Source organism: Coloeus monedula (genome assembly GCF_965178545.1).
Source record: "Coloeus monedula genome assembly, chromosome: 7".
NCBI classification, from domain to species: Eukaryota; Metazoa; Chordata; class Aves; order Passeriformes; family Corvidae; genus Coloeus; species Coloeus monedula.
Window position 1 is genome coordinate 35,232,203 of NC_138787.1, and position 15,538 is coordinate 35,247,740.

Genomic DNA, 15,538 nt, shown 5'->3' on the forward strand with positions numbered 1-15,538 from the left:
CTCACAGATTGAAGGAAACCTGTTAAGTTGCTTTTATTCAGAACATTTCCTTCTTCACATCAAAGCAATTCATGTCCATATCAGTGAGGCCAATCAGGATTTCTGCAGAATAAGCCCTGAAACTGAAGAGTGCTTCAAACAGTCTTAAAAACTGAGATGAATCATTGCTAGGGAGACATGTGTGTTTGTATGTGTCACTGGTGACTTGGCATTTTGGACTTACATAATTTGCAAAGTCTTTTTCTGCTTTCTTTTTCTATCAGGACTGATTTAGAGTGTAATAGTTTATTCACGTGGAAAAGGAAGCTTGATTTTTCCTTTTATTTAATATTTTCTGCTAAGTGCAATAGACTTCCACTTCATTTGTGAAATGACAAATATCCTATTTTGCACATTCACAACTAGAATAATGCTTGAAAGCAATCCTGGTCATCTTGGTCTGATGGATCCAAAAGGGCAACTCTTGACCTTCCAAGGGAGGTCTCCTGAACGGAAGCACTTGCAGAGAATAATTCCAGTTTATCTAGTCATATCCCTGCTTTCATTTCGACTTCTTTTAATTATTTGAGAAAATGTGCATCTTACTTTCATAGGCTATGGCCAACCTGTTTAATAGATTTTTTTATATATAGAAAATTACATCACTTACTCATCTTATCTACATCATCGTATTTCAGTATTGATGTAGGAGATGTAGTTTAGTAGGAGAATGTACTTGTTAAAAAATCTATACAGGACTTTGTGATATTAAAATCTAATCATCATTAACAAAATTAAGTGACTATCTGAATAGAGTTTCATGCTCTCTCTTAGTATGTTATGTAATTGAAATGAAAATATATTGATTTTTGCCCCTGGCCTTTCAGTACAGGTAAATGATGGGGCAGTGTTGTGTTTTGAGAGCTGGGGACTGGGCCAGCCAGGACATCTGTCTGGAATAGTGTTTGTGATATGGGCAATGGCTGTGGCTTAGAGAAAACCAAACTGTTTTGTCTTAGTGGTGATGCAGGGGATGAACTGGACTTGAAGACCTACACTGCTGTGATGGTCAGGTCAAGGCCATCTGCCAGATGTGCCATAGCCTTGCAAACTATTCTGGTAGTCAGACACGTCTCATTGAGGGTAAAGCAAAAAAAAAGGAAAAAAAAAAATCTAGAACTTGGATAAAGGCCTAGTTTGCAGCTGAGCAGTCATTAAACCTCCTTTCAAATATTCTATAACCTTATTTACATCTTCCATAAGGTTAACAGGACTTTATTCCATTTACCTGTAAACTATTTCAGTTACATCTGGTTATTTTTGTTGTTACCATGAGGATCAGTGGGTTTGGGCCTTACCTTCTTTTCACATGCTGAACCAGTATAGCCACTTCTGCAAGCACAGACATTTGGTCTGATGCATCTGCTTCCAAACAAACAGTTCTGCTCACAAAGTGCTGCAAATGAAAGATAAAGGTCTTTAGAAATACACTTATTCTAAGTCTTGTAGTCAGGATGTGAATATTTAGAAATATTCACGTGGCTTGTCATAGGTTTCTTATGCCTCTGTGTCTCTCACATTTACAATTTTTAGTTTTTCCTTTTTTTTCCCAATGATGGGGAAAGGGAAGACTGTGACAAAGTGATCACCTTGGCTCAGCTGGAAATGCACCAGCACAAGACCTAATTTTTAATGCCAGGATACATTCTGGGCATTGATGGTTGGGCATCAATGTGTCAAAATTGATTTTCTTTTGTTCCAATTAAAAGAAATAACAGCTGTTAAAAAAGCTGACCAGGAGCTGAGATGAAAGAATATGTTAAATATGTACTCCCAAAGGTTATGCTATCACAATGCATAAATAAATGGGAAAATTTAGTGAACTTCACACCTCTGGAAACCAAATAAGAACCTGTGATTTTATGGTCATAGAGAACCAGTAATAAGTTACTTATCCCAAGGAAAAAGAAACCAGAGAAACATTTTATCTTTAATCTAGAGTGCCACTGCATTTATAAAGGCCCATCAATTTGAAGATATTCTGCTAATAAAAGAATCAGTGTTCTATTATTTTTTAAGAGAGAAAAAAGCAATTAGTCAGATTTCAGCCAATTTTTCATCCTCATTAGCAGTTTCTATTGTTATGACCTTGTTTTGGCATAGAGGAAAAAGAGCAGCCAATTCAGAGGGCACCAATTCAAGAAGAACACACGTGTCACAGTATTCTAATTAGATCTCATGAGTTAAACCTTCCATAAATATTGAGTATTGTATCCTAGTTACAGGCAGTCAAACTAATGCTTTCAAAACTGGTCAGATGGGACTCAACAAGTGGTTTCCTACGTTTTCTTGTGTGGCAGAGGCATATAGGAAGCTGCCAGCCATGCACCATTAAAACAGAGCTGAAAGTGAAGCAGACACATGTCTGTGACCAATCTCCTTCAGGATAGAGCAGAATGTTCCATCAGATTTGAATGAATTTGCTGTATTCCTGTGAGGATTCTTTTTTTTGTTTTTTCCACAGAAAATCAACTTTAACAAATTTAAGAGCTGAAGGATGAAATTCCACAATTTCAGTTTGTTGCACGTAGGTTCTGATTTTGACACGGATTTAAGTTCATGCAAAGTCTTTGTGTTGAGATCTGAAGTCTCAGAGACAGACTTCTTTAGGAAACATATTGTGGGATCCTAAGCCTTCCAAAAGGGATTCTCAGAGTTATAATAATTGTTATAATGACCTTGTGAGGCCAGTGTCATCATGTTTAACACCTGGAATTTGTATTGGGTTTGTTCTATCAGGTTATTATGTCAGTGTGGAGGCTGAGGTTTTGGCACAGTAGGGAATATTAAAATCTAAATATCTATAACAAACTGCACAGCTATGGGGCAGAGGAGCAAAGAACCAGACTTACTGCCACTCTACACATCTTAAGGAGGAGAGGCTGTAACCAGCTTGGCAAAAGGGTATTTTTATAATCAGGTAGTGAGGGCTCATGCTGTGTCAAAACCACTGACCCAGTCCATGTCCAGAATAAGAACACACACAGACCTGCATGTGCTGGTGACCTTCAGGTGCTCCTTTTGGAAAAGCCAGCTCTGTCAGTGGCTATTTGGGGAAGGAGTCCAGTGACCTGGAGCTAGGAACATGTCTTCCTGGTCTGTGAGCTTGTTGATGCATTCCTGCCACTTTGAAAAGGTAAAGTGCTCTTTTCTTGAAACAAAGTTTAAGGAAGAAATTTGGTTTTGTTCGGTATCTGTTGCAAAATTCTCTTTAAGGTCCAGAACTGTGAACTTCAAACTTTTGAATTTCTCTTTCTTCTGAGAGGGCAGGGGCAAGTTTGAATTCTGGATGTGGAGGGGGCAGAGGAGGAATGAAATCACACTCAAGCTAGAGTGGAGCTTATCATCTGCTGAGTGCTACTCCAGCTCCTCCATGAACCTTGAAAGGACAGATTTATAATTGGAAAATCCTTAGAGTTTCACTCACTGGAACAAAACCATATCCCAAGAAGGATTGCATCGTCAGTAGAAAAGGCTCCTTGTGCCCAAGCAAGTTTTGTTCTGCTGTATGGTAAGCAGGAAGAGAGAGAACTGTGTGTGGTAATATTATTAAGAAAGAACTGTGTATATTTCTATTATTTGTTTGATATGAACATGGGCTGGGGAAAAATGGAAGCTGATTTTCTTTTCAGCTTGGTAGATAAAAGATAGATAAAATAGGAACAAGTAATGCAAAGATCCCGATAGCATCTGAGGGTGTTCTGGTTCACAAGGGCATTAGATGAGGTACTAGGAATTTTTTTCTGTCTGTGGTTTCCCTGATTCTCAGTGGATGCAAATAAATTTTAAAAAGGGAAAATATTTCCTCCTTTTTTTATTCTTTTCTTCCTATCTCTCCCTGTTCACCCCCCAGCTTCTTTCTGTAGTGCTCAGAAAAACAAGAGCTCAGTTAGGAGAAAAGTTAAAAACATTTCAGAGGAAAATTGGAATTGACATCACAGAGGATAATAACAGAGCTGAAGTTCAAATGAGTATTTCATAAATGTATTTACAAGGCATGCTAAGCCACTAAACACTAAAAATGACACCAGCTATGTATTCATTACCCTGTACAGATTCAGCAAAGTCATTTAACAAGCTAAGCTTATGCTAAAATTATAATCAATAAATGCCAATTACAGAAAGAGTTTTATCCCTGCATGTTTAAAGAACAGAGCTATAATTTGCATGCGAATGACATTCTTTTCAAAATTATTTGCTTTTTTTTAAGGTTTGGAAGGGTTACAGAGGAAAGTTTGAAGAAATCCTGCCTGGGATTGTTCAAGGCAGAGAGAGAGAATAGGGAAGAATATTGAGGAAATTATAAGGCCATAAGCTTGACACTTATAACATGCAAATAAAGAGAAGTTATTCTGAAGGGCAATGAGGAGCCAGTATGGGTTCAATAATATTAGAACAGAAGACAGCAGCATGAATTTTAATGATGAACATCCTTCACGACTATAACCTTCTTATACTTGATAATTAATTGTTAGAATTATACCTTGATCCTGCATTCAGAGCCTTAAACAACAGATTTGTACCCCTGGCCAGAAGGCTTCTGACTTTACCGAGTTGTGTTTTGGGTGTATTTGTCAGGGTAATCAGATTCTGCTGCCATTTCTTTGGCCTAATATTCCTTTCTGAGCTCAAGAAAAAGAGAGGTACCAGTTACCAGCACAGGATGCAAGGGGAAGCCACAGGCATGGAGCTTTAAATGGGGTGTCTAATATGGAATAGGAGGGAAACCACTGATGGGAAAACATGGTGACCCTGAGATACCATTTCCTTCTTTTCAGAAAGGGAAGGTTTCATATATTTTTGCAGCCATGAAAGCTAAAAATGGGGTCAGACAAAAAACCTTTTAATGGAAGAACCCTCATCTATAAAGCTGCTCTTTTCTACAGCTGAGACACATTGAATATCTCAAGTTACGTTTTTTTAATGCGTTCTTCCAAAAGGTTATTTCCCTACATTTGCAGTAGAGTCTGAAAATTGACCATTATTCCTTAAACTATGCCCCTCAAAGTCATAGGTATTTATCAAGGATAACGTGTGTATTCCACCATACACCTTATTTGTTGGGACAAACGACCTATTTTATCGATTCTCTTTCAGAAGCCATTCTGTTCAGTTACAGATGAGTGCGGAAGAAAACTACTCTTTTGACTGAGCTCTTTATTTACAGTCTGATAAAGGAGAACTATTGTGTTTTATCTATTATCAATGTCTTCTGAAAGTCTCTTTTGCTCTTGCTGAGTGCTCTAGTTGCAGCCAGGAACTGGTGAAACTCTAAATAAACTTCCCTGCACAGATGTCTCTGGAACGTCATTGTGAGCTTGGCTGATTGGAGCATTAAGAAATCATAATTCACTGCATGACATGGACGTGCAATTCCATTGTGCATCATTGCAAAAGAGGCAGAGCTTTTGCTTGCGTGATTGCATCTCCAAAATATAGAAGAGCTGTTCCAAATTAGATATAAGCTCCTTAACATACAGTGGATAGCTCTGATATTACAGCCCATTCTAGCTCTCTGAGGCATTTTCAAAATATTTTAGAAATAAAATTTTTCTGACTTAGACTTTCTGCAATCTTCATTGCAGTAGAATGGAAAATCTGTACTAGGATACTGTCATGGCTTTGTCTTCTGGAAGGTTGAAGCATTTTGGGTTATCACTTGTGACGGAGATCTATGTCTTTGCTCCTGGTGAGAGGTGACAAGAAGATCTGAGACATCAGTATTTGAAACTGTAAATATTTAAATTATTAGCGACCTAAAAGTAGAGAATGTTTTGCCTTTTCTGGTTTAGAAGAAGACTGAAGAAAGAAAATGTTTAGAGAGGAATTCTTGTGGCAGTTGCTGCCTCCAGTCATCTTCTTGAATGGCCCATGTAGGCTCAGGCCTTTGTGAATTAGAAACTGAACAGATGGAGGAGATCTGTGACTTCTTATTAAAGATAAATCAAAAAATAGATGTCCAAGATGATTTCTTAATATTTGTCCATTGTCCCTTTCATTGGCTTAAAGGCCTACTCTGGCTATCTCAGTACAATCTATTCCATCTGGGAAATGTCCAGAAAATAGTAGTGGAAGTCTCTGTGCATCCTGTGCTTTAGTTGCCCTCCTAAATTTGTTAGGAAGTCAGTGAGGAAAAAATGAGGTTCAGGGTATAGATGAAACCTGTATCTGCATTTCCATCACCACCATCCCGATAAGGGCAGTTGAGTGAATTCACAGGCTAAAAACAAAGAATGAAGCTGGGATTATCTAATCTTCTCCTACCCTTGAAAAAGCCCCTGAGAAACAATCTAGCCCTAATGGATTCTGGATTACAGAGAAATTACAGTGATCACTGAAAAAACCTTTCCTCTGGATTGTTATTTGTAGAGTGAGATGGAATATTTGCATTATGAAATGGGAACTATTGAAATTAACTAAATGGAAACAACTGAGATGAATCATATAAAAACATAGAATTAATATGTAGCATGAATTAATATATTCAAATATAGTATAACAAACAATATTTATTGATTTAGTATAATATAATAGAATAAATAAATAAAAATATGAAAATATTTTGATAGAATGAAAAATATGTGGCTACTCCTTTCTTATCTTATAATGTGAATATTTTGCTCTGTTATTGAGTTTAATAGCCAAAGTCTGTAGTTAAAGTGGTGCAAATCTAGGCTGAATTTAGCCTTGCTGATACTACAGTGGAACACAGAATTTGGGAATACACATCCAGGCAAGACTGGGGTGCTGAGCTCAGGGAAACCTCAGGAGCTTAAATGTGACAAAGCAGTTTTGCACAGGGGAGTGGAGTGATGAACCAAAGAGCTCCTTGCCAGAAGCACACGGGTTCTGGCAGAGCCTGTGGGTTTGGCCCGCTGTCCCTGTGCTGCTGGGAGATGGGACAGAGGCCAAAGCAGTACAAGAGCAACAAAAAGAGTAACCAGGGGTTGCTTCCAGGCTGCTGAGCTGCTGCAGCCTGAGCGGCTCGGCCAGAGCCGAGGAGAAGGTGAGCGAGGGAGGCACTCAGGAGGCTTTTTGTGGATAAATACATTTGTTTCATGGAGTTCTGGGTTTGAGGGAACAGCCTCCCGTTAAAACATGAAACATGACTTGCTTTTAGGGTTACACTTCTGTGCAAAACTTTATACCTAACATCTGTGAGGATGAAGACTTTGCTGTTCCCCTGCTTCACCCCTGCCTCACTGTGAATACCCTGGAGCAACATTGTGAGACCTCACCATCTGCTCCCTGACAATAGTCTTCTCTCTTTCTCTTTAAAAAATCAGAAATTTGGAGTTGCTGTGGGACCTGGGAGTTTCAGCCAGATCCTTTTGGACAAAAAAAAAAAAAAAGATTTAACCTCCCACTATGGGAAAAAATAGTAAAACCAGAATGACTAGCAAATGAAGGGATTTGGAGCAAAGTTTCAAAGGTTAGATAAATCTATAAAAAATTACTTGGGCTTGTGTGCCTGAACAAGACAGCAGAAATTTTTAATGTTCGTCTTCCCTTTCACCAGAACAAGCACTTGTTTAATAATTTTAACACTTGTTTATTTATTTTATAAACTAAGTCAAGAATATGCCATCAATAACTTTAAACATTCCCATGTTTGAACCAGAAGGCAGCTGGCACAAAGAAACAATTACACAGCCATTGGGAGTTGGCTGACAGAAGATTTCCGTAAGTAATTATGCTCTGTGAGTGTGAGGGGAGAGGAAGATAAAAGGAGATAATGCCCTTTAGAGGGGATAATGCCTTGATATTTTCCTCATACCCTTTTGCTGAAAAGCTAATAGCAGGCACAAACTGAAGTGACCCTGAATGTAATTGGCAATAACAGATCTCTTCCCATTCCAGATCTTCCAATCCCCCCAAATGCAAATACTTCCAGCCACCTTGGTCAGTCCAAACAAGTAGAATTTACAGGGTCAGGCTCGAAGGTTTGCAGACACATAGAATTTCTTTCTGTGCTTAATGCCACCTGGGTATAGAGAATGGGTTCTCCATATCCTTTTCTCCTCGACCTCTCCTTTTTACCTTGTATTTCAAATTATTTAATCTAAAAAGTACTTATTTTGGCTGACAGGTTGATCTCAGCATCCAGAAAGGAGATGAGTCAGGCCTCTTTCTTATGTTGAGTCTAGAAATGTCTTTGAAAGTACCAGTTTTACTGGCAGCACAGGACAGTTCTGACAAATAAGGCAGAATTTAGGTGCTAATCATGTTTCGGTTGACTTTTACACGTAATAGAATCATAGAATCTTTTAGGGTGGAAAAGACCTTTAAGATGATTGAGTTCAAGCATAAACCTAACACAACATACACACAGCAGAAAATGTAATGTGTAGAAATCTCCAGTGGTTACGAAGCTGTAGTAATTAAGGGAACACTTACGGGTCTGGCACAGCATTCCCACCCATCCTCCGGAGCACTCGCAGATGTTGGGACCGACACACTCCCCGCCATTGAGGCATTTCTGCAGGCAGACAGCTGAACAGGTTGACATGAAACAAGTGAGAAGAGGTACGTGACGTATCTGTGTGGTCAAGAGCTGTCTGAGAGGTGACCTGCTAGGCTTTATTCCATATGGCCAGCTTCCAAAGGAATGGATGTGTTCTGTTCATCACATAAGCAGGATGCAGGATTCTTTGACATTTTCTTCTTAAGAAGTTTATTTTTGATAACAGACTACCAGGAGACTTCACATTTCTAATGCTTAGATTGTCATCAGCTAAGAATAATCTGTCTGTGATACACTCATGCCTGTTATATGCCTGCTGCATGTTCCATGTAAAAACCAAATATTTTCATAGTAAAGTTTGATATGTTTATTGCATGTATTATTTGTTCAGAGATCCTGAAGGAGTGAGTGCATGATCTGGTATATATGTATGAGAGACACTTCCTTCCTCCAGCATTTCTGAATAAATTATTAATATTATAAATTCAAACCACTGGTTTTGAAATCATATTTACTAGTGGGACCCAAAGGGTAAAAAGCCAATATTTTAATCGGGTTTGCATACAGTATGTCATCTTGATTATAAATTTATTCAGTTTATCTGTCAACTTCATGGTAATGAATAGCCATGTATGGAAAAATATTCCTTGAAAATATTTTAGGGCGAGAGGTTTTTTTTTTAATTACATTTTTATGTAACGGTAGTCAGAGTTACAGAGTAAGAACACGTCATTCTCCAAATTATGCACCGATGACCTTGAGAGTACATCAGTTTGGAAGGCTTTTATAGCAGGCTTTAGATAGTTCTGTACTTTGAAATATATGACATTTCTCTGCAGAATATAACAAAATATGTGAAGCTGTTAAAACATAAAATCAATGCTTCAAGTTTAATACTATAAAAATGAATTTCCATAACAAGATGTATAACAGAACTGAATGAAGCAGAACCAGGGTTCCCCCACACAGCTTTTTCTCCTTTGCAAGCATCAAGTGTTTATAGCATTTTGCATTACCTGTACTTAAAAATGTTTCTTCAAAATGCTGAAGTAGCAAAACAGATTCTATGTTGGTTTTTAGTATTGAAAGACTGCAAATTGTTGGCGACTGGACTAATTAATATAATCTGTTTGATGGGAGTAGAGATGCTTACGTTTGTTGCAGTGCTTTCCCCTCCAGCCAGACGGGCAGTCACAGACATTTGGGTGGACACATTTCCCCCCGTTCATGCACGTGGGGTCACAGACACCTGCAGGAACACAGCAAAGGGAGAACATGAGAAATGGGAAATGGGGGAAATGAGGGAAGACTTTAGTAGAGGCTTCCTTGCAGAAGGTTAGTTTGCTTGTAATTAAAAACCAGAAAAGTAATTTGGATTTGAGTATCTGAAACACAGAGGCTTGATAGCTCCCATAAATCCTTAGGGGAAATGCTGTGCCACGTGTAGAAACTCTTGGGGGGAAGCTCCAGTAAGAGCTGCCTCACCAGACAGAGCAGAGAGGCACTGATTACAGAGATTCCCAAAAAAGCAAGTGGACAAGCCAAAGATTGTTAGAGCTTTCACTTCCTCCTGGGAAAATTCCTCCTTCATGTTCTCAGATGTTCATTTGGATAAGAAAAGCCTTGACGAAGATGGATTGTTTTCACACTATTTTGGGTATGATTTTGCGTATCAAGCATGAATCCTAAAGATCTATTCCTGCATTGCTCTTTCAAACCATTACTTGTTAAAGCACTTACCTTTTTACTTTATTCTTTTGTAGAAATAAGATGTGAGAGCTGAGTTGTTCTTTCAAACACAAGAAGCCAGATGGATTTTCTGTTGATTTCATTAAAAATCTAATAGCTAGTTTTTGTGTCTCAGATTAAGCTGTATTTATCAGTGTTGTTTTAGAATATCCAGCATTAAAATCTCACATTCCTGAGAACTCAAACATCTGCAATCCCAACCTGCTTTGATGCAGGGAGATGCCATAGGCAGCTTCCCGAATTCCTTCTGTCCTGTTTCTTCTTGCCTGTTATGGTAAGTGTAGGAAATACCCATCAGGGGCAGGGTAATTCAGAAACATGGCAGTGCCGGTGTGGTGGGAGTGGGAATGATTTGCATTTTACATGGAAAGAGACACTGGGTAATTGGGCGGAGTACAAAGAGCCATGTAACACAGCGAGTGGCTGGACTGCGGTAGGAGAGCCAAGTCAGGAGGAGTTTGGCAGGGAAGGTGTGAGAACACATTTGTGTCCAGAGGCTCCTGCCATGTTCAAAGCTTTATAGGCACAGTGGAGCTGCCAGTGACTCCTTCCCATCCGTGGTAATCGGTGTCATTCCTCCCTGCCTGCAGGGATGGGTGGCTGTGGGACGGCTCCTCCTCAGCAGGGAGCAGGGGACTCGAGGGGCTGACAGCTAAAACGCAGCAGTGCCTTCATCAGCCTCGAGGCTGTGCTGCCTTTTAGCGCATCAGCAGCAAGAACAGAACGTGAATGCTAATGCTGCAGCAATCCTGGCTGTCGATTGTCTCTGCATACAGCACTCTGAATGACCACAGCCCTCCCTCGGACCTCTACTGTAGGATGTGGGATCCTGAAAAGAGCCTCAAAATAGGGATGATTACTAAAACATAACATGCAAAAATGCAGCAACTTTTATCTGATGGGAGAATAACCTTCTGTTCCTCTCTCAGGGATGATCAGGCATTTTTAAGTAGGCAGATTTACTTTACCTAATTACTCCTCTGATGTAGTGAAATATTGCTTTTGTGGCACTTCGTGTGCTGGCCTCTCCCTCCCTTCAGTCCAGATGCTGCTGCACTGGCAGCTTTTAGAGCTGTATTGCTGCTCTTGCTTGACTGCTACATTTACATTTCATTCTGTGCCAAGCCTCCTGGGTCCCTCAGCATCGTGACCTGCCCTTAGGCAGGGCAGACATGGCCATGATTATAGGGGCTACTTGGAACCCAGCCCTCAAACTGCCATCCTGCATTTCCTTCTTTCTCCACCTCTCCTGATCCATGCTGTAATCTTGGCCTCTGCTTACTAAGGCTAACGGGGATCTACAGTTCTTGCTGAGCTATTAAAAAAATGCTGCGACCACTGGTTAAAACCTAGGCAAGTTCAAAGAGTCATGGCATCCATAACTCTGAAATAATTTAATCTCTTATTTTCCCTCTTCCTTTTACTCTCTCCTTTGATGTCACATCTCCGATAAGAGATTTTTGATCCACAATATTACATTGTGTTGTATTTGACTTCACATTTCAATTATAAAACAGCTCAGACATTCAGAATTTAGAAAAGATGAGCCCAAACAATAAAGTTTGGTTCAATCACCTTATGCTTTTTGATATTCAGGGACCACAGTGTCCCCAGGACTGACCTGCTCTCCTAAAATCAGTTGAAAATCTATAGATTTAGTTTTGAGATCATATGAAACTCAGACAATATCTTCTCACCACCTCTTAGAAAGTGAAGTCAAGAAAAAGTAATGAGGACAGTAGCACTTGTTCAGATGGATATTTCTCTCTTTTTCTTTCTTTTGTTGCTTACATTTTCTGTATATTTTTAACCTTATACAAACAATCACATTCCTGTTTTTCTGGGGATTTTTTTGGTGTTTTTATTTTTTTTTTTTTTTACTGACAGCAGACTCTTCAACTGTGGGGAGTCAAATTAGTAATTCAGCAAAGGTTTCAGCAACAGGTGAGGTCCAGTCTTGATCTGAATAAAACATAAAAGTTCAAACTGACTTTCAACTTCCCATTTCTCCCTTTCTTTGTCCAGCTGCCTTAAAAATGACCAAGTAGCTATGAAAATATAGAATGAACTGCCTTCATTACTTATGGCATCTCTGACTTCAGTGATAAATCCAAAGGAGTTCAATTCAAAGTGAACTAAGGGTTCAAGTCAGTACCAAACCTGTTCTGATCTGGAGGAGCACTTCTGCCTGCCTGCCCTCTGGGGAAGAAACTCTCTTTTTGCCAAGGAATTCACAAGCACCTTTAGGTAAATTAATGCAGCGTTATCTCTCCCCTTTTCCTGCCTGACATCTCCACCTTGTCCTCCCTTCCTTTAACTTTCTTCAACATGACTCCATCTCAATACCCATCAGGCAGACTTCAACATTTGTTAATGATAACTAGTTTGGATCCTTTCTAGTCCCACTCCTTGGCCTCTGTGGAGGAGTTCCAATTTCAAAATAGCAAACAAAAATGTTAGAGTCTCTCACAGGAAAACTAAATAAATTATCAGACACTAGGAGAGCAAATCAAATTATTGCAATCCTCCCAGGTACTGGCATGACTTTGAAAAGACTCACTATTTTTTTTTTTTTGCCCTCCTCTTAAAAAGGGCCTGGCATCTTGGTCCTGAGACAGCAGAGGTTTGATAAGTTTTCCACCTCTCTTGGGGACTAGTCTAATGCCATGGATATAACCACATTTGTGTCTTCCCTTAGCTCAGTTAGGTAGGATATATCACTGGGAGTAGGGGGAGTCCCCTACTATCCACAGGTCCTGGGTGCAAGCTTGCTGGCAGTCAGTGAGTATCACTAAAGCCTTAATCATTCCCTTGCTGCTAATGTCGACATTTCCATGCTCTTCAGCAAGAACCAAAGCACAGAATTTCATATGCAAGGGTGCTACTCGAGTCTGTAATGCTCCACAATTCTGTAAGGCCACCATTTACAGCTAGGAACCACCTCCATGATCTTGTTTCCCTGAGCTGGTGGGTTAGATAAGGTAAGCCTATGCTGAAGGTGATAAAGCAGGTTGAAGAAGCGTGGTTATGTGTTGCATTTCAGATGAGGGGTGATTTTGATAAGGTAACAAGCAGCTGCAGGTGCTAAGATAAAACACAGGTGTTGCACAGAACATCACACAAAACGTGCACAGTTCTCCCAGGCGCTGAAAGGCATTCTCAACTTGCTGAGTTTTCTGTTTCACGCAGCAGCTCTTTCTCTTTGATGGCTTTAATGTGTTTCGACCTTACAATCACTTAAAATTTCCTGTGACCCTTTTCATAGCTTATCCCCTCTAGGCTCACTTGACCCAGTGAAGTGCTTCTTGCAACTCTTTTTATCAACCTCCATGAAGCTCCGCACTGAACGCTTCAGCCCTAAAATCTTTAAGGCAGTCAGACCTTCTGCTTTGTCAGCCAAAGAGAGGAATTTGCCTGCAAAATAAATATTTCTGGAGATTACTGAAACCACCCAACACCTGAAATGTTGTGTGTGATGTGAAGCCTGTCCTCCTGCTGTAAGTAGCACCAGCGATAGACGCCCATAATTTCAGTGACTTCTGCTGCCTGCCTTTGTTCCCATTGATCTACAGTAACATTCCTACTACAATGTACACAGTATTAAGAAAAATATCCCTGTTATGCAAAGCCAGAAGGGACTGGGGGCAAAGTGAAGCACTGGACATGCTTTGCTGCACTGCAGATACTAGGATTACACTATTAACCAGCTGTATCTGCTGACCAGAGACAGCACTGAGAAAAAGCCAGACATGTCCTCCAGATCTCCACTGCTTCTGTGCATTATCAGACAAAAACTTTTCCAGTTTAATCTGAGCCACCTTTAGACACAAGGACTTCATTACCCCTTTTCTCACTAGAAGGAGATAATAATAAGTAGTGAAAAGCTTTTAATTTTGTTGAAATAAGACAATCTTCATCACCAGCCTCATAAAGTCAAAAGAGAGGGAATATTAAACCAGGGTCCTAAAGTCTTAGCAGAGAGCAATCCCCTGCAATGCTTCAGGAACTGAAACATTCCTGGCCGTGAGACTGCACAGACTATTTCTTTCTGAATCAAAAATTACCTGTCATCCCATATCCTGAGCCATGGCTCTGATGAGGAGACAGTGCATCAAGCTGCAGTGCTGATTAGAAGATGCAGTTTTCAAGACAGCTTCTCTTTTTCTTTCTTTCTTTCTTTTTTATTTTTTTATTTGCCCTGTAGAAGCTGAGTAAATTGACCTGCTTCTCGGTGCATCCTGCCTTTGGATGGAAGAGAGAAAATAGCCTCAAGCAGTAACATCTGTGTGGGCCAGCTAAGGCAATGCATCAGGCTGTATCTTGCTGACAAAGAGCACAGAAATGCAGCCAAAAGAACACCTACTGGTAGATACATACTTCAACTTATCCCTTAAGTCCCCATCCCTGTGCTGACATTTCTGGGTGATTCACAGGCATTGTTTTTATTTCTGGCTGGTGCTGGTTTTGAACTGATGACTTCTCTGTGGGTCCAGTGCATAATTCAACTTGTTCTATTGCTCTTCTGAGGAGCAGGGAGCTTGATCAGTCTCAGCTTTGGTTTTTCTATGGGTGCATGTTGTTTTAATGTTTGTTTCCTCCTTGCTGCTTAGTGGTTACCTTGATTTGGTGTGACACTCTCAAAAGCAGAGAGCTGTAGCTGGGGAGATACAACACAGTACGGACACAGAGCATGGGACAGATTTAAAAATATCACTGACTGGTCTTGTCAGGAAAATACAGCTTACAGAAGTTGAGCTGCGGACAAAAATGAGACCAGTAAATGTTAAAGAAGTGGATTTTGTGATAAAGCTGGCACTTCTAGCCCTTTGCAGTGTTTGTAGGTAAAATAAATCACCTATTGATAAAACAAGGAGGATGTGGAGAAGCTCTGTGCCAGGAATGACACAATCACGATACTGCAGCCTTAAAGTGTGGGGATGTTGCTGATCCTTTTCCCAGGACGTGAACTGGAAGGTCAGACCAGCAGTTTCACAAAATAGCACAGCTCAATTGATCGACTGGAAGAAGGTTCCCCATCTCTCTGGGTGCGTTGTGCACCCAAGCAGCACTGCTCAGATGAAACATTATCCTGGCTGCAGAAAGGAAACAATTGCTTGGATGCTTCTAGGCTCCAAATAAAGATTTGATCTTGCTGAATGATCTTCAATCCTTTAAAAAATAAAAATTAAAAAAAAAAAATCCCCAGATGGGTGTGTTCTGGCCAAAATAAGATTTTTCTAACAAAGGGCACCATTGTTTGGATTCTACTGGCAGAAATTAGTGGAG

General features: G+C 39.9%; 1 protein-coding gene across 1 annotated transcript in view; it reads right to left on the reverse strand.

Moving 5' to 3' along the window:
• Positions 1–1,283: 1,283 nt before the first annotated feature.
• The window catches only part of LOC309575272 (von Willebrand factor D and EGF domain-containing protein-like), a gene marked incomplete at both ends in the record, with an annotated part of 163,652 nt that continues 149,397 nt past the window's right edge, over positions 1,284–15,538 (reverse strand). Inside the window, 3 exons of the mRNA XM_082285603.1 lie at positions 1,284–1,435; positions 8,437–8,532; positions 9,657–9,752. Of these exons, the coding sequence (XP_082141729.1) occupies positions 1,284–1,435; positions 8,437–8,532; positions 9,657–9,752 (344 nt within the window). The remainder of the gene's footprint in view (positions 1,436–8,436; positions 8,533–9,656; positions 9,753–15,538) is intronic.